General features: G+C 40.7%; 1 protein-coding gene across 1 annotated transcript in view; it reads left to right on the top strand.

The window, feature by feature from the left end:
• The window catches only part of sh2d3ca (SH2 domain containing 3Ca), a 52301-nt gene that overhangs the window by 21603 nt on the left and 12003 nt on the right, over nucleotides 1–18695 (top strand). The window contains exon 5 of the mRNA XM_034122893.1: nucleotides 18440–18568. Within this exon, the coding sequence (XP_033978784.1) occupies nucleotides 18440–18568 (129 nt within the window). The remainder of the gene's footprint in view (nucleotides 1–18439; nucleotides 18569–18695) is intronic.

Below are 18695 nucleotides of genomic sequence, written 5' to 3'. Positions count from 1 at the left end.
CATTGAAAGTGAAGGGCTAAATGTAATTACTTTGGTGAATATTTACATTTTCCGTCATCACCTTAAATTGATTCTGCTTCTATATGGACTCAAACATTTACATTCCTTACTGCGACCCTGCAATTTGTTTAATCATAATTACATTCGTCAATGTTTCTGTGGATGCCTCTAATGTAAGAATGATTGTTCCTTCACTTGAATGAAGGTATGAATGCAGCATAGTGTAGGATCTATAGGCGATCTAACTGCAAACATGAAGGTTATTTCGCATTGAGCGTAGGTTGATAGCTTCGCCTATTAGCATAGTTTATGTATTGAATCCATTTTGCTCCGATAGATCCAGAAATAATATTCTCCTTTCCGCTTTTCTTATCAGTCTCTCTTGCTTTTCACCCTGTCTTCTCTTACTGCTACATCCATTCACACATCCTAATGAAGTCAAGTGTCTGTTAGTTTAGCAAGCAAACCTTCAGAACTGCCACACAGTAGGGCTGTACAATTAATCGTATTTTAATCTCGATTACGATTGTGGCTTTCAACGATTACGGAAACAACGTCATCGAAATAAAACTAATATGATTTTCTCTTTATTTAAAAAAAAAAGGTATTTGTTTTTCAGTTGAATTATACTTAAAGTTCAGGGTAATCAACTGTTAAACATATTGTTCACATTTTTTTTTCAATAAATGGATGTTTTCAAAGTCAATGGACAATCATTTTAAAATTAAACGATTATGATTTTTGCCGTAATCGCACAGCCCTAGTGTGTGTGTGTGTGTGTGTGTGTGTGTGTGTGTGTGTGTGTGTGTGTGTGTGTGTGTGTGTGTGTGTGTGTGTGTGTGTGTGTGTGTGTGTGTGTGTGTGTGTGTGTGTGTGTGTGTGTGTGTGTGTGTGTGTGTGTGTGTGTGTGTGTGTGTGTGTGTGTGTGTGTGTGTGTGTGTGTGTGTGTGTGTGTGTGTAGTGTGTGTGTGTGTGTGTGTGTGTGTGTGTGTGTGTGTGTGTGTGTGTGTGTGTGTGTGTGTGTGTGTGTGTGTGTGTGTGTGTGTGTGTGTGTGTGTGTGTGTGTGTGTGTGTGTGTGTGTGTGTGTGTGTGTGTGTGTGTGTGTGTGTGTGTGTGTGTGTGTGTGTGTGTGTGTGTGTGTGTGTGTGTGTGTGTGTGTGTGTGTGTGTGTGTGTGTGTGTGTGTGTGTGTGTGTGTGTCAGACATTCCTGTGGATCCAGACTCAGACACGCCACGCTCACATATGCTGGGAGCGTCGCAGCTGACAGGGAGTGTGGCATAGTGGAGGGATTTGGAGCAGGAGGTTGGCAATTGTTTGCTCTCCTCACATCTGACCTTCCCTGACCTCGGAGAAAGCAGAGGCCATAGGATCAAAGACGGGCGCAGCTTTAAAGGCTCGGCTCTCCAAAATGAAACAATTATCCGGGGAGTTGTGCTCTGGTGCTTTAAATGCCCATTGTTGGTGACAAAAAGTAGGGCCTTCTGGTTTGAAATGATACATAAAGGATGTATTGTGGAGATATAGCACCTGCTTAAACGCTATGATAATGGCGTAGTGTTGATTTCGTCATGTTACTGAATAAAGGGAATTTCAAATGTTTCTACGTCGGCTAACCGTTCAATGAAGAGTGCGTTTTCCCAGGGAGATTGTTATTCTTTAGGTTAAGATTTCCCAGCTTTCCAAGACGGTATGTCTCTCTGTTCTACTATCTAATAAATCCCACTGGGAGTAGTGTGTTTGAGTTACAGAAGGCCCTGGTCCTCTGCAGAGTTTATAATGCATCATTTTCCTTTAAGAAAAGACTGGAGGCTGTTAGAGCTCTCTGGGTGATTTGCAGAGAGCAGCTGAGAATGGCAGTAAAGCTCACACACACACCATCACTCATAAATGTGAACATGCCTACACATTAACGCATGGGTCTTCAGATTTGATGCATTGTTGAGGCCAAAAGGTGTCGAAGAATTCTCAATTGTGTTTTTTTTAAACGGTTTAATTGATTATCAAAAATACTCATTCTCAGTCAGTTTGTTCAGCATACTGCGGTAGGATTTTAAACACAACGTCTCACATGTAAAGATTTTGCAGATAGAGTTGTATATTGTTGAAGACACTGATAACATATATTAGTTATTAATGAAGCAGGTCAGGGTGTAAATGTGAACCAGATGCAGATACTGATTTGAGATTAAACAGACTTAATTGACTGGAATCTGATAGCTTTGTTGGAAGTAATTCAATTCAAATTAGATTACACTTCTAATAAGACAGAATTCATGCAGCGTGGACGCACAGATTGTGTGCTAGATCACATATAACTCATGCATATGCATAATCAGGGTTTTAGAGAGGGATAGGAGACTATGGATATAAAAACAGTGGATATTAGTTATTATGTGTCCTGTATGTAAGAAATTAGGAATAAAAGTCCCCCAGATATAAGAGAGTAATGGACAAGGCACAGGCAAATAACATCTTCCAACAAGGCAATTCTTTTTTCAAATGGCATTATCACAAATGGTGAAATAGATTTCTGTATGTGCTGTCTCGACCTAAGTCTATCTATAGTTTTGTATATAATTTTTCATATAAACTCTCAACTACACTATGTTTAAGTGGGATTCAGGGCTGGCATGCATCTTATGTTAACACGTGAAGTCTTGGAAGAACTCCTATAACAGCTATTCTGGCAATTACAAGCCTGCGAGTGACATCATGCACTAAAAAAGGGGTGTTTTGCAGGGTGGGGAGCGGGAGGTGTGGGTGGCAAGAGGGGGGAGGGGAGTGTAAAACATGTAGGGAGGAAAGGCAGAGAGAGAGGAGAGTGAACGCGCAGCACTTTGTAAGAAGCAGGCTAATTTCCCATGAGCTTCTCTAGAGGAACGACTAGTGTGTCCCATAGGAGTGTTTACTATCACACCTTCACACACACTCACACACACTCACACTCAATGAAAGCAAGTATTTTTCTGTTGCTTAAAAGCAGCTGCAAGGGCAAGGCTGCTCTCAAAAGGTGTGCATCAATGAAAAGAGGTGTGTGTATGTGTGAGAGAGAGTGTTTTTTTTGTATTGCAAAGTCCCAGCTAGCAGTAAAAGCTCCATCGTCATCACCATGACAACAGCCCAGTAACAACATGGAGACAACACCCATCTCAACCCTCCCAACCCCCATCAGAGTGTGTGTGTGCATGCTTGATTACTTGCATATTTGATGGTGTGCATTTGAGTGAAATTCCAGTGCGTGTGTGTGCGTGTGTGTGCGCGTGTGTGTGCCAAAGAGAGCGTCCATTAGGGAGCATCCCAGCAGGTACTGTCTGTGCCTCTGAATGATGGACACGGCCCTAATAGCTCTGCCTGTATGCCTCTCCTCTGTGGGGAGTGGTCACACACACACACACACACACACACACACACACACACACACACACACACACACACACACACACACACACACTCTCTACAGCTGCCTGGGTATGAATGGAATTGATACCTCAGCGGTGCTCTCTCCCACTGTCTGCCTCGGCCAGCCAATTGTTAAGCTCGCCGCTCAACCTCCAGGAAGAGATGACATCATTGCCGGCCAATGGCATCACAGCTCTAGGGCGTTCTTCTTTCTAACGGTCTGCATGATCAGGGCTGGCGGGGAAGGTTGTGTGTGTGTTTGGTAATAGGGAGATAAAAGTGATTGATATGCAGCAGAGGTCTACATATGGGATCTAACTTGTCCTCATTTGTTTCTCATTATATATCCATATCAAACCCCCCCCCCCCTTATCGTTCTCCTTCCATTTCCTTACTTGTTTACCTTTTTATGTTTGCCCTCAGTCCCATCATCATCACTTCCTGTGCATGTGGTTTGTTTGTGTGTCAAGTTCCAAGGCCAGTCGATAGGTCATTGTTTGTGCTGTGACTCTGCAGAATTGATGTGTGTGTGTGTGTGTACTGACACAGCAAGGGGTCAGATGACACCGTGACCGAGGCGCAGATAGACTTGTTCATGATACACTTCCCCACTGTGACCTTCCATATAATGTAAGCGCTTGAATCATGGGTTTCCAGACATGCGCTATATGTTGGATTTATATTTAACGGACAGATATTAGGACGTTTTGGGCTTTTTTCTAACTTACAGTAAATGCAGAGCGAGTCTTGTTTTGGTCTGTTTTCATCCGTTTGTGTTTAAAGTCGAGGCTAATCCATTTAATGTGTGTATGATAATAAAAACATCAAAAGCTGTGGCTTTGTTTGTCTGAAAGTGACAGTGTTGGCTGTGTTTCAGGAAGCAAAGCTGATTAATCCTCTGCTGTCACTCATTGATTAATTAATTAGATGCTGTGTCACCATATGTGTGTGTATCTATGGTAACGAGGCTGCAGCTTGTGCCAAAGAGCGATAGAAGCACTAAAAAAGTATACAATGCATACTTTTAATATGTGTAAAAGCCATACATTTTATGTTTTGTTCATTTAAGCTAGCCACACTCTGCACTTTGAGTTAGTTATTATCAAAACAGTGACCCCCCTACATGTTCCACTAAAAAGAGGGCATTTAATTACCCTTTGTTAAAGCATTTGCTACCATTTTCATTTGTTCCAATCAAGGCCCTCTTCATCCTCTTCACCAACCCCCTCCTCATTTAGCCTCTCTGCTGACTATCCTTCATCTGCTGCTTCCTTCATTTTGCCCCTTTCCTGTTTAAATGCAATGGAGAAATGCATTGTGGGTCTGTGGTTTTTTCCCTTTCACACCTGTCACTGTCAAGATAGATGGTACTAGTATGGATGGTAATGTAACTGGCTTGCGGTTAAATGGCAAGTATGGAATAGATGTGTGTGTGTGTGTGTGTGTGCATCAGCTGTGTACATCTGATTGGTTGCCATATATGTTTAAAGTCATGCACGCGTGTCTGCACCTAGACATTTATGTGATTGTTTGTGTGTGTGTGCGTGCGTGTATGTGTGTGTGTTACTAGAGTATGGTTGGTATTGATGAATCCTTAGACCTTCCATCCATCAGTGTGCTGACCTTTTGCCCCAAAAAGCCTGAAAATTAGCCATTAATGGTCAGGACCAGAGCAGAGAGGATGACAGCGAGTGGCAGAGGCCTTAGGGGTAATTGTGTGTGTGAGTGGTTTGTATTGTGTCTTAAAAGGAACATTGAGACCAAGCTGCGCAAAAGTGTTTGTCACTGTGACTGGATGCTGATTTAACGTATACTATATTTAGAATAATTGTCACAATGAGGTCTGTTTTCTTTTTTTTAATAATACCTTTCCAGTTCACTGACATTCAGGATTTCCCATACAATCTGCCCCACCAATCACAAGCTCTCCCCGAGATGCCAAAATTAAAGGTTAGACCCGTATTTTCAGCCGAGTGAATTGCTAGAGTATCTTCCAGCTGATCCCGGTTGTCATAGACACTAACTGCCCTGGTTTTAATTAAAAAGAAAAAGAAAATGTTATAAACTGAGAGTGAAATAGTGTTCAAATCAAAGTAGACCAATCAGAATGTATGTGCTCTCATTAAGGCAGATATGAGCTTTTTTAAATGACTAATCCAAATATGATGTTAAAACATATAACTTGTGCACTTTACCTAAAACAAGCTTATTTAGTATGTGCATTGAAATGTATACATATGCCCTTATTGGGTTTTCAAAGGATTAAACAGTATAGAATACAGTACAGAATAAAACGGGTATAGAAGTGCGTAAAACCTAATTATCTTTAAAACAAAACAAAACAATATTAACATAACTTAAATGACTCGTTGATTTAAAGCTTTGAATTATGTTTTCATTATTTCATATACTTCTCTCTCCTCTGCCTTCTCATGCACTTCTCCTTCTCTCTCTGTCTCTGTTTCACTGATGGATCAAGGTGATGCTCCTGCTGCTGTTGTTTTTTCATCAAAACACATTCACAAACACACAAACAACTACACACCCACGCCGGCAGAGTGCATCGGGGAGGGGAAAGTGCACAGGAGAGGGGAGTGATATGATATGTGGTTGAGAGTTGACAGGTTTGGAGCAGGAGGGAGGGAGCGATGAACTCACAGCGGAGAGACTGAGATGATTAACTTCCAAGAGAGGAGAGTTGGAGGAACAGAAAGACAAAATGTAATGGAGTGATTTGGCAAGATAATAAAGCACATATTAAGAAAGAGAGCAAGACATTAGATAGACTGATCAGTTAGGGTGCTGGAATGCAAAAAGGAAGACAAGGGGAAACGTTCCCTTGTTCGAGGGAAGATGAGAGGGAAAAAAATTGTACAAGCAGCTTAGAAGTGGAGGAAAAAGTCTGCATGTTTGCCTGAAGCGTAGTAGGTGGAAAAAATCTGATGACAAGTGATGGAAAATAAAGCAGCGGAGTAAAGGAAAGCCATACGATGAGTCAAATGTGTGTGTACATTGGAGTGGTCTATAAATTGCACTGCAGTGAAGTATGAGAGGCAAAGAAATGCAGAGATTGAACAGCAAAGCCTTCAATACTCTTTGATTACTCTGAGCTTCAGCCAGCAAAGATGGACGGGGTCGATGCAGGCGTGCCAGTCAGGGTTAATACACATCTTGAAAGCGAAGGGTTTTCAAACGGTTTCTATATGATTATAAAACAGTGGCAGAGATTTATTTTACATCGTTGTTTAATGTAAAGTAGGATGCACACATTATGTCCCTTACAAAATAATAAATAGACTATTTTAAAGAGGTTTTTTAAGTTAAGCCACCACTTTTTCTAGAAGGTTTTATCTTGCTTTTATTTTGTTAATGTGTTATTGGGTAAAGGTATTTTTGTGTGTCATGTTGTTTATCAGTTTATGACATTTCCAAAGCACAATGCACAACATTACGCCATAGCGATGCTGAAACAGCCAAGAGAACACATTTATTGCCAATTATTTTTTATTCTTTGTCTACGTTCCTGTGGTGAGTGATGCTTAAGTGAACAAAACAGCTGGAAACATGACTACTAAACATTGGTTGCACTCGAATAGTCCAAAAATCTGCTCCTAACGTCTATCCCTATTGTCTATTCCTTGACCTCTGAGTGAAACGTCACGGGGTTAAGGAATAGTGGATAGGAGAATTCAAAAGGACTTAGGAGAAGAGACTGCGGTACTTTAGAGAATCCGACTGCACTTTCACTATCCGACGTGTTTATGATGCGCCAGCGGACGTCATAAATGTGCGTCTGCTGCTGTGGGGAAACTATGGAAACTACAGTTTTCTATACAGCGGACTACAACATGGATGTTTAATAAGAACGAGGGACTACTGTAAACTCATCTAGAGACTCTGCACCGTGCTCTGATGCTGTTGTTTTATGCTTTATGAACGTGGACAACAGAGAAACATATTCTTCATGACCAAAGTTGGAATTTAAATAAAAAAGGAAAGTGAAACTTATGCTCGTCACCCTCTCCCTCCGGTCCACATTAATACAAATGATCCCAATACGTATGATTGTATGAACTATGAAAAGATCTTAAAATCAATATAAATGTATTTATTATAAACGTTAGTCCTTAACATCTATCACTGTGTATATCACCATTCAAACATCTTTTAAAAGTTGAACAAACCCCACACAGCTCAGTAAAGACTGTGAAATGTTGACGTTTATTGATCATTTCAGTAAAAACTAACGTTCATATTTCTCTTTTTGATTATAATACTGATGAACGTTCAAAACAAAGCACCTTGGCAAGTTACCGTTTTAAAAAGCTTAATAAGCACCGTAACTTTCATGATATCATTTCTCGTTCATAATCAGTTGTTTCCGTGAACGGCCGAATGTTGTGTGACTGCAAATGCTGCAGCTGCAAGGCATTGTGGGGCAGCATTTTCTCCTCTCCTTTCGTAAAGGGAGGTCCAGTGGTTCCTAAGCTAAAGGAGGTTATAAAGGAAGTTTGAAACCTCCTTTCCTATCATCTAGAGAATTCGAACGGCACTTGTCATGGCTGCCACTGAGGTACTTCCGGGTAATTTCACTCCGTTAGGAAGGTTCCTAAGCTAAATGGACTATTCGACTGCAACCCTAGTCTTAAATCCTTTCAGCCATGTTGGCAGAGCCCCAGCTCACCACACACTGTAATGTGTGTGAATTTAAAGCATGAGTCATTGTAAGAAAAAAGCAAAAAGCTGTGTGATGGAGTGGGCTGCTGAGGTAATTGTTTACTCTGGACAACTATTGTTGTGGTTGTACTAACGGATTCTAATTAATTTGGATAGAGATTAATTGTTGGGCAGCATATTCTTGGCAGTAAAGTTGATTTTAAGTCGTTTTATCTTCATTCACTGTTTTGTCTATCTGCAATGTTTTTTTAAAGAAAGCTGAATTATTTCTCTAATCGTGTGGTCTTCAATCCGGGGTCACAGCTGGGCCAATCAAAACTGATGACTAGGATAATAAAACACAACCATAAGAAAATATCATACACACATGCACACATATGATCATACACACACAATGGGATACCATGATAACTGCTCCCAACCAGCCATGTTTTCCTCTTCAGTACACACCGCTGCACATGACAGAGCAAGGCACACATGGGGCACATTAACCTCTCCCTGTCACACACGCACACAAACACACACACCCACACACACACACCATACATTTCTCCTCAGGGAAACATCAGCTGGGGCATGCAGAGTATGGAGTTACCATGGCAACAGCATCTATAGGTGTGGCATTGCTGAGTCAACAGTAAGGGATGAGTATCTGTGCTTGTGTGTGGCATCTGGTGTTTATTTGTGGTTAATGTTTATTTTTGCTTTAATGGACATCTATCCTTCCCCATATTACTGCAACAGTCTTTGTATATTACAACCTGACAGCAGTGAAGCACTTTATTACGATATCTCCCCCTGCAGCAAGCACCTTTCTGTGCGGTAGATGTGCAAATTGTAATCAAATAAAACTATTGTTTTTCCAGTGTTACTTAAAGCCTTTGGCTGTTGACTTAGCATATTAGCATTGCATTGCTGCTTGCAGTTTATGTCCATATTTGCTCATTCATTAAAAAAAAAGCTGAACAACGAAATACATATTTTATGGTTTTATAGCTGAAAACTGATTTTCCTCAGCTTATAATAAAGTGGAACATTGTGGAGATTCATGATTTCACAGGATAGACATACACATCTGAATATAGACTCCTGAAAATTAATAAAGACAATTATAAAAACAGGCATGTCAACATTTGATTTTCATTTCAGCCTTAATTGCTACTGTTCTTCATCTTCTGCCACAGTCAGGCACTTAAAATGCAGTCATTAGGCTTTCTTTCTTAATCATGGGGTTTCCATTTCAGTAGCTTTTTCTCAACAATCAGTGCAAATTTGAGATGCAAATAAAGCCTGTAAAAAAACATGGCTTAAAATCTCAAGTATGCATGACTGAAAAAGCAGCATCAAAGTAAAAGCATCAATGAAACACTCTAACTCGCAAACTGTCACCATGAATTCTGATTGGTGCTCAGAATTATTGAACATCCATTTTATTTTATAGCTGAGTCCATTTCAAACCATTGAGGGGAGGAAAGAGAAACAATAAGACCAGAAACTTCTCATGTGAAATTGACCAAAACTATTCAAACTTGAGAACATTTTGTTGAATTAGTCATTCAAACTAACCAGCTAAATTAAGAACCCTCGTCATGTACACTCTGCTCTCTAGTCATTGGACGAGCCTATGTGCATGTGTTAAACTGTGTATCCAATTACACCAATGCTATGTGGCTACATTGCTGTGTCATTAGCAGAAGTATTAAACTAATTGCAATTAAATTAGGTTCAAGCAACCCTTCTAATTTCATCCAGAGAAACATCTAATTTAATCTGTGTAATCTCTAATCAGTGTCTGTATGGCACTCTGGGTAATCAACACTCAGATCTTACTCTAAAAAACACGTTATCGGTACCATTTCTATTTTTACCTGTGTGTACACCGGTGACCTGAAGTGCGAGTACATGTGCTGGAAAAAGGAAATTTGTGTGGATGCTTTGGGGAAATGTTTAGATGTTTACTCCGCTCACTCAAATGTGTATGTTTGTGTGTGTGTGTGTGAAATGGTGTGTAGCCTATAGGCCTGTTTAGCAGAGAAATCTTGGGTCAGGAGGCGAGGGAAAGCCGAGCAGTTAGGAGTCATACTCAACACTCAAACATCATTAAAATCTTCTCAGTTTCTGTGTGTCAGCAGCAGTCATGTGTATGTGTGTCTGTATGTTCACGTTTCCTCTCTGTTTTGCATTTCTGTGATATCTAGGTTGCGTTTTTCAGTTTTCCTTTTCATCGTCAAAGACAGAGCTGTCATGAGCAAACACTCCGAATACAACTTTTTACCATAAATGAAAAAGAAAAAAAAATACAATCAAGGGATGACCGTATTGTGGATAGAAATGAATATATTGCACAACACCACACACACACACACACACACACACACACACACACACTTGTGTCCCACTCTCAGTAATGGTCCTTCATCAAAGTGCTGATAGATGTTGCCCACCAGGTTGATTAGAGGGAGGGAGAGAGAAGTAGAGAGAGGAAACACTCCAGTGGGTCTTTGAGCCAGAAACAAAAAGCAGGAAACTGAGTGAATCACAGAGGAAGAGACATTAAAATATGAATGGTACTCACAGAGGGACACAGAGAGACAAAGATGGGTTCTGTCCATAGCGAGGAAGGCAGATTCATCTATTAAAGGGCATTTTTCACAACTTTATTTTCATAGTTGTGGCCTAAATTCATATCGGGTTAACAATATTTTCCCTTCTAACATTATTGATGATGTCTGGGCACAGTGGGGCGAGCTGTGTTCAATAGATGAAGCATCATAAGACATGTTTTATGTACATTCACACTTCAAAAATATTGCTTCAACAAGGGAAGGGAACTGAAGGGTTGTTACCCAAAATGACCTAATGTGCTGAGATGTACCACAAGCTGTGGCTCATACGGGGGTTCAGTGCAAAGGATGATTCTAACCGACATTTTTAGTGCATCTGCTTTTGTTTTTACTTCAACAGAAGGGTGTTATTTCACACTGGAGTTGCCAGTGTCATATCCCCGTCACTTTTCAAACAGAGTCTTCTTACTATAATTTAGACAAGGATGAACAAGATGTTGTTATGCTTATCAAGGTCACTTCCAATCGTCAGTGCAATTAAGCTCTATGAGCAGACGAGAGTTAAGGACTTTGTTCTCCCCGGGGTTGTGTCTCTCAGGATTAAAAGAGGGGAGCTGTCCTTTCTTCTGATTGGTTGAAGTTGTAAATGCGGAGAATTGTAGGTTCTTTGAAGGTCTGGAAAAATACACCTCTGCACTGTTTATTTTTATTTCACGACAACATTTTCCCAAAAGCCATTTTCTATTTGGACATAAATCAATGATGGGGCAGTAAGGGAAAATGCTTATTGGGGAGGAAAAGGGAACTCTTAATCATGAGCCACAGCTAAACCATCAACAATAATGTAGGAACAAAATTAAGTGAATTGTCTCATATTTCAATGTTTGCTGTCACTTGTGTTTATAAAGTCTCTTGAATTTAAGTTAATGGAGAAAACTACGGTTGAGAAATATAGATTATGACCTCGGAGGACCTGGGGGAAAATGAGAAAAGAGAAATCCGTAATGTATAGCAGAAAGAGAGAACAGTTTTAACAAAGAGTGGCACTTTGCTTCCTGCAGTCTCAGTGGGACTGTAGCTGTACGTCGTATCCTGTCCACCAGCTGTCAATCAATCCAGGGGGTCTCATCTCTGACACCTCACTGACTGACAGCGCACACCAGTCCTCTATATGTGCGTGTGTGTATATACAGTATATAATTCTGTTGTGTATATATCAGCATCCCGCTCCCTCGAGGGGTAAGTGCCCCCGTGTGTGTTTGTGTGCGTATGCATCTGTAGAAGACACTCATTCCTAACGACAGTAGAAGGTCGCTGTTATCAGTCTCATCTTCCTGTCTCTCCACCAGTCGTCACTTTCTCTCTGTCTGAAGATGCTACTCTGATACTGTCTGATCATGTAAGACATCCGCACTGTTTTTCCTTTTTTTTATATCTGTCCCATGTGTTTAAAGTGAATACTGCAGTGAAACATAGTGGATATAATACTGCAACAATATAAAGAGCATTTTATCTAAGGATCTGTGACACCACTGTTCTTACTTACAACACTTTGATTCTCCAAAGTGGTTTAAGCCCAACAAATTCATGATTTAATTTCTGTCCATTTCCTTACACTGGAATCAGTGACATTTACTTTCATTCATTTGGTATACCTTTCAGATGAGATAATGTGGTAATGTAAGTCTGCATCTGTTCCACAATCAAGCAGACTGCCTTTTTCACCTTAAAAGAGAAGGATTATTCTAAAAAGGGCTTTTACTTTTTACAATTATCTGAAGCACGAACACGTGGTATCTGGTAAACACTATGTGTGTCTGGTGATTACTATGCATTGCTTGGGCGGTAATGAGCGAGCTAATCTGTTTGCGTGAGGGCTGTTATTATGCTCTTATCTTATATACCACACTAGCTGTAGGTTCAGTGCTGTTGTTTTATGAATGTTGCAACGGACACATTTAAATCGGAGTTAAAGGATGTCCGTCTGTTATTATTATAATGCAATGAGTTCTGTCCTTTTCATAATCTGATATTAGCTCAATTAACAAAGTTTGTTCAAATATTTTGACGCTTGCCTTGTAGGTCATAGTGATCCAGGATGAGTCTCCCCTAAAGATATACCAGCTTGTATTCCCTCTAAATCATGTGAACATATTCCTTTGGGGGCGGCAGTGGCTCAGTCTGTAGGGACTTGGTCTTGGAACCGAAGGGTCGCCGGTTCACGTCCCGATCGGACCAAAAAAAGATGGAGTGAGCTGGTAGCTGGAGAGGTGCCAGTTCACCTCCAAGGCCACTGCCGAGGGGCCCTTGAGCAAGGCACCTAACCTCGAAGCTGCTCCCTTGGCGCCGGGTACCTGGCAGCCTCTCTGCTCTGCCACCTCTCCTATCTGCATGTGGTTGTGTGTGTGTGCATGTATATCCTCTGTGTTTGTGCATGTATATCCTCCCCTGTGTGTGTAATGTGTGTAAACACAACAGAGTGGGGAAAGACATTTCCCTGTAAGGGATTAATAAAGTGTTTCTTCTTCTTCTTACAAAGCTTAAGGCCACTTAGTTGTATGTATAGTATAGTAGCAATATAGATGATTTTAAAGTCAAACTTAGGTTTCTGTTTCTGCTAAGGTAGAAAAGCACTATCTAAGTTTAGTACATTTACCATAAGAGTATCTAACAAAAATCCCTGAGTATTCAGTCAAGGACATTTCAAAATATTTCTAGTAGGAAGTGTGCTTGTTAAACTGCAGAGGCTCGTACTCAGGTTGACGTCAGGCTGAACTCACTGTTCAAGCTTCAAAGCTTTCGTTTTTGCATCATTGCAAAAGCAGTTTCATTAGCTTTGATTCAATGCCACTCTCACCTTGCTAAGGGAGAAATGCAGGGTAAATATAAAAAGTCTAATGTTACCAGCGCTCCCTCTAATGCTCATATCATTTTACATGCGTGTTAAAGACTAATATACCCGTGTGAACCATTGGAAATGTAACAGTGGAAATCAGGCCGGAGTGCACAGAGGGATTATAACAGCCTGGTGAGAGGTGATATTGGCCACGTACGTACACATTACCTACTATAATGTGCCTGAATGTGGGGGTGTAATAGGAGATAGGAGGATTTGAGGGTCTCTATGCAATAATCCTGGTCTCTATCTCCCCAAAAGAGGGGATACATAGAATTGAAGGGGGCGAGAGGAGGAGAAAGAGACAGAAGATCAAGGGATTGACAGGCTCTTTGAGAATTAGACCTCTGGTGTGTGTGTGTGTGTGTGTGTGTGTGTGTGTGTGTGTGTGTGTGGGTGTGTGTGTGTGTGTGCCCCCCACTCCCCACCAAATCCCAGCCCGCTTCCTCCCCCCACTGTCACTACCACTACTCTGGGCGTTACCATGACGACGGGGTTAGAGGCTAGCCCACGAGCTGGAAAGAGAAAGAAGATGCGTTTTGACATGAGCTGAGGTCTAAGTGCTGCAGTCTGTTGAGAAGGCATTCCTCTCTTTTGTTGCTGCTTTTTCTCCTCTTTTTTTTGTTTTACTTGCATCCATGCTGATAAATGCCACTGCCAATTTCCCTGCAGGTTTTCATACTTGTCAGTGATTATCTTCCATTTCATTTCTCATTCATGCCTTCCCACTCAGGGTTGTTTGTTTGTAGTCGCATCCTCTTAAATTGCTCAAGGTACTTGGCTTTGTGCTCCTTCCGCTAGAATTAGCAAAACAAACTAGTTCAACCGCAAACAACAACACGCTCATTTGTGCCAGATTGTACACCACCCCCCCAACCCCCCCACTGCGTTGTGCATTGTAAATACCTGTGGCTGTATATTTTTGGACTTGACTTCGAACCAAACCACATGCAGTAATGAGGGGTTTTTAGATGAATATAGCAGTAAAGACTACTCTGATTGTTTCAAATATTGTTAAATAGCTGCATTTTATGACTATTTGCTACTAGACAAAGTAATAAACCTAAAATAACCAATTTATCGTAGAACAGGCAGCTGAACCAAACCAAGAACCGCAGTAACAAACACACAAATATAATATATGTATAAATATGTGCATACATTTAAAATTCCTCCCCATTATCATCCCTTTCATTTATTTTCCCTTTTTAGGTGCATCCATTTTTTCTCTTACTGATGTTGAGTGATAGCAGTGTCAATGTACACTCGGGGAGGGTGGGGTGATCTCATCAGACAGCGTGGAAAAGTGCATGTTGGTGTAAATTAGGTGATGGATTACTGGAGTTATCTATAACTCATATGCACACACACCCCTAACCTCTATAGCCTGTTCTCCAACTCGCACCCATCCATTCGAACTCTGCAGTACACCCCCTCATTTGAATGAATGTATATGAACACGGCTCTTATCTTTGGTAACCTGGTGTTGTTGGTTTTTTTCAAATTATTAGTGGTACCCATGTAGAACAGACACATGTGCACACACGCCTACATGAATGAATGGCCACACACATCACCCATGTGCACACACACACACACACCAATCACTTCTCCTCTCCTAGCCCCCCCCCAGGGGACACAAAGTCCTGCATCAGCTGCTAAATTGCCTAAACTCTCTCATCTGCTAATGGGCTACCTGTCTTCCTGCGCCTCTCTGTCTGCGTTGATGACTTTGTGTTGTCTGTCTGTCTGCCGCTGAGCCTTCCTGAATGTCTGATGTCTTGTTTTTATGAATGCTGGTTGTTTTTTTCCATCTTTGTGTCTCCGACCTGTCTTCTTACAGTATTTGCATCTTCTGTCTTTCTGTCTGTCTCTTGGGTCATTAATACGTCAGTCTCTCTGTTTCGATCTGTCATTATCTGCTAGTCTGTATGGTTGCCTATGCCCTCGATACACACATCAAATAAACTATAATCATGGGCTTGTGTGCTGCTAATAAACCAACATAAAATACACATCAAAGTAAATAATCTGATGCTCATGGAAAATAGTATACGCATTAGTATCAGCTGCAGTAGCAATACTAGAAATAGTATTGCCAGCAGCAGTAGAAAAAGAAATAGAAAATCCGTAATACTCTCTAGAATCAATATTATACGCACTTCTAATAACTTGGACTCAAACTGTAGTAATAATTGAATTGAATATGACATTTCAGCTGCGAGATTCATATACTGTAAGTTGTGGTTATGCCGTAGTGAGTGATAGTATAGTAGTTGTTATGTGGCTAATTGTGTTTATAGCTACATTTATATATTGTTTAACTGTGTGAATGAAACATGAAACCTTTTTTTATTGTTCCATGCCTAGTAAGAGCAGTTGTGTTAGAAAGTAAAAGATACAATTATTTAAGTTTTTGCCAAAAGTATTATTATTATTAGTACTAATGAAAAAAGCGGGCTGTTGACATTGATTGTAGTGGTTGTGTAAGTCCAAATACTTGTATTACTTGTACTAGTAGCAGTTATGGCAGTATTATTTGATTTTATCAATAGGAAGTAAGAATTCATGTTATTCACAGTATTAGTATAGCACACATTCAGTAGAGTTTCTGCTACCGTGTTACTGTATGGAAGATGGAAGAAACCTTTTTGTACACACAGGCAAGCAAACAAATGTTACTATGGAAACCAAGGACTCAACGTTGTAGGGTGTAAGACTTGCATACAACCGGGTTATTGTAAAAAGCTATAATACGTATATCATACTGGTCTTTGTAGATAGCTCCCATTGTACTTTTCCCTTTGTGTGTTCTCCTTTTCTCACCAGTCAACATAGAGGATCCTTTATTCTCACCTTTACTGTGCTCTCTTTATATCTGCCATAATGTGGGATGGATTTAGATTATAGCCTCCTTGTGTGTGTTGGAATCGTAGCTTCAATTTCCATCATATGTTAGAAAGCACTTGATGTATTCTGGTGTATGATGCACGTAGAATAAAGGGGATGTTTTTTTTGTGGCCTTGTCAAATTCCTTTCCCTCCACCGCTCCTTTATTGTCAATCCATTTTTCCTCCCTCTTTCAATGTGTCCCCCCTAATGTCAGCCTATTCCATGAACCGTATCATAAATAGAGCCCCGCTGACATTTCAATTTGCCCCATAACCCTTCATATATATACACACACACACACACACGCGCGTACAGACCAAGTTCATTGTTGAGCATCTGTACAGTCGCAAGCCTCTCCTGGGTTTCCAGGGAGACGAGGAAAAGCAATAACTGCACACTTGACCCCTCTGCTCTTTGATTGGTCTTCTTCACACATGCACACACACATACACACACACCTCAAATCTAATCTGGGAGAGTGAGCCCCCTTGGCGATATTCCTATATCTCCCCCTGAGGATTGGAGAAGAGAGGCAGAAGAGAAGGAAGTCAGTAATTTCATCTTGCCAGTGACCTGGACACGATAAGATCGATTGTTTGGCACTTGTAGTCTCCTCATATCACACACACACTCATGTGGGAAGGTGGCAACACACTCTAAACAAACAGATCATCACAGTTTCCCATCCTCAGTCACTCTCATAAAATGTCTCTTTCTCTCTCTGTGTCACAATAAAAGTCTTAACAACTTGCTAAAAACTTTATGACTGTGAGAGATGATGAACGGGGAGAGGAAGATGAATGGTGGGCAAGAGGGAAAAGAATGACAGAGAGAAAGATGAAGAAAATATTGAGTCTTAGCGAAAGAGGAAGAGAGAGATTGAAGGAAAATATTAGGAGCGGTGACAGGCCAGCCTTAGCGACAGGGCTGTTTACTGTTTATTTTGGTCTCCAGTCTCATTTCTCCTCATATTGGCAGAGTCAAGATGATTTCCTTTTTCGCTGTGCATTCCCGTGTGGATTTCTTGTGTTTTGAGGTTATTTGTGTAAGAGTTTGTGTTCGCGTGTCCCCTGTTTGACTCATTTAAGATCATCTATCTGAACTCAATCTTTCCACAATCATCCGTTGATATGGTGCAGTCACGATACATCAAGGTCCCACTGTGGGATTCCCTGTTTTTCTTCCATGCCTACTCAAATATTTTCATCAAATATTGTTATTTATTGTGCATAGTTTGCTCTCAGAGTTTGATTCAAACAATCAAGGTGCCAATAATACTCAAGAAGCTTGTGTAGGTTTGTTAGCATTGTTATTGTAGAAAAACCTATTTGTATTTCATTAATATTCAGTAGAATCACCATTGTTACAATCCAGATTTTGCCTAAAGTGTTGTTCCTGAAGCTTTGAAATCTGATGATTTTGTTTGTGTGTGTGTATGAATGTGTATAAATGAGTTGTGGGTGTGTATTTGGCATTAATTTAAGCCATCCAGAGTGACCACAATCAGCGGCTAAAACCAGGTTTCCGCTGTACACACTTACAATGAGAGCATGATGATTTCTGCCTCTCAGTAATCAGGTCAGGGTCGATTGGATTGTGTGTGTATGTGTGTGTTTTGTGTGAAAGGCAGCACACAGTGTTGCTTCCCTGCAGTGTTGCCTTCTGTAACACAGGTGTTTGTGCATGTGTGTAAAGGATGCTCTGCTGCAGCTGAAAACATACATGCATTACATATATTATCTTTGTTTGTGTTCTGAATTGAAGTTTGATTTACAACTTTATTTTCTAGTGTAAATCATTAATATTGTAGGGTATACAAATATTTATGTATTAGAAGTCCCTCATGGAAACTAGAGCCACATCTCTATGGGATGTGCCTGTACAAATAAAGTGATATATATAGACTGATCTTATACGTGAATACTCTGTAAGGGCAAGATGTGAGGAGTCCCTTGTGTAAACGCAGTCCCATTCATGTCTTTTTGTACTCCTGTGTTTGTTCCTTGCAGTTCTCCAAGGAGAAGTACCTCCTGGAGTCTCCTCCTGAGAAACTTCGTAAGGAGCTGGAGGAGGAGCTGAAACTGAGTGCTGCAGACATCAGGAGCCATGGCTGGTACCATGGACACATACCAAGAGAGGTAAACACACACTGAACTGTTGACTCTGTATACATGCTCAGCAGAAAACACCAAATCAGTCATGATAACACTGGGAGTCCTGGGCGTATGTTTGAAAACAGATGGGTACACAATATACTACATCCAA

Source organism: Trematomus bernacchii, unplaced genomic scaffold (genome assembly GCF_902827165.1).
Source record: "Trematomus bernacchii unplaced genomic scaffold, fTreBer1.1, whole genome shotgun sequence".
NCBI classification, from domain to species: domain Eukaryota; kingdom Metazoa; phylum Chordata; class Actinopteri; order Perciformes; family Nototheniidae; genus Trematomus; species Trematomus bernacchii.
Note: the sequence above shows the minus strand (reverse complement) of the source record. Positions and strands in the feature narration are given on the sequence as shown.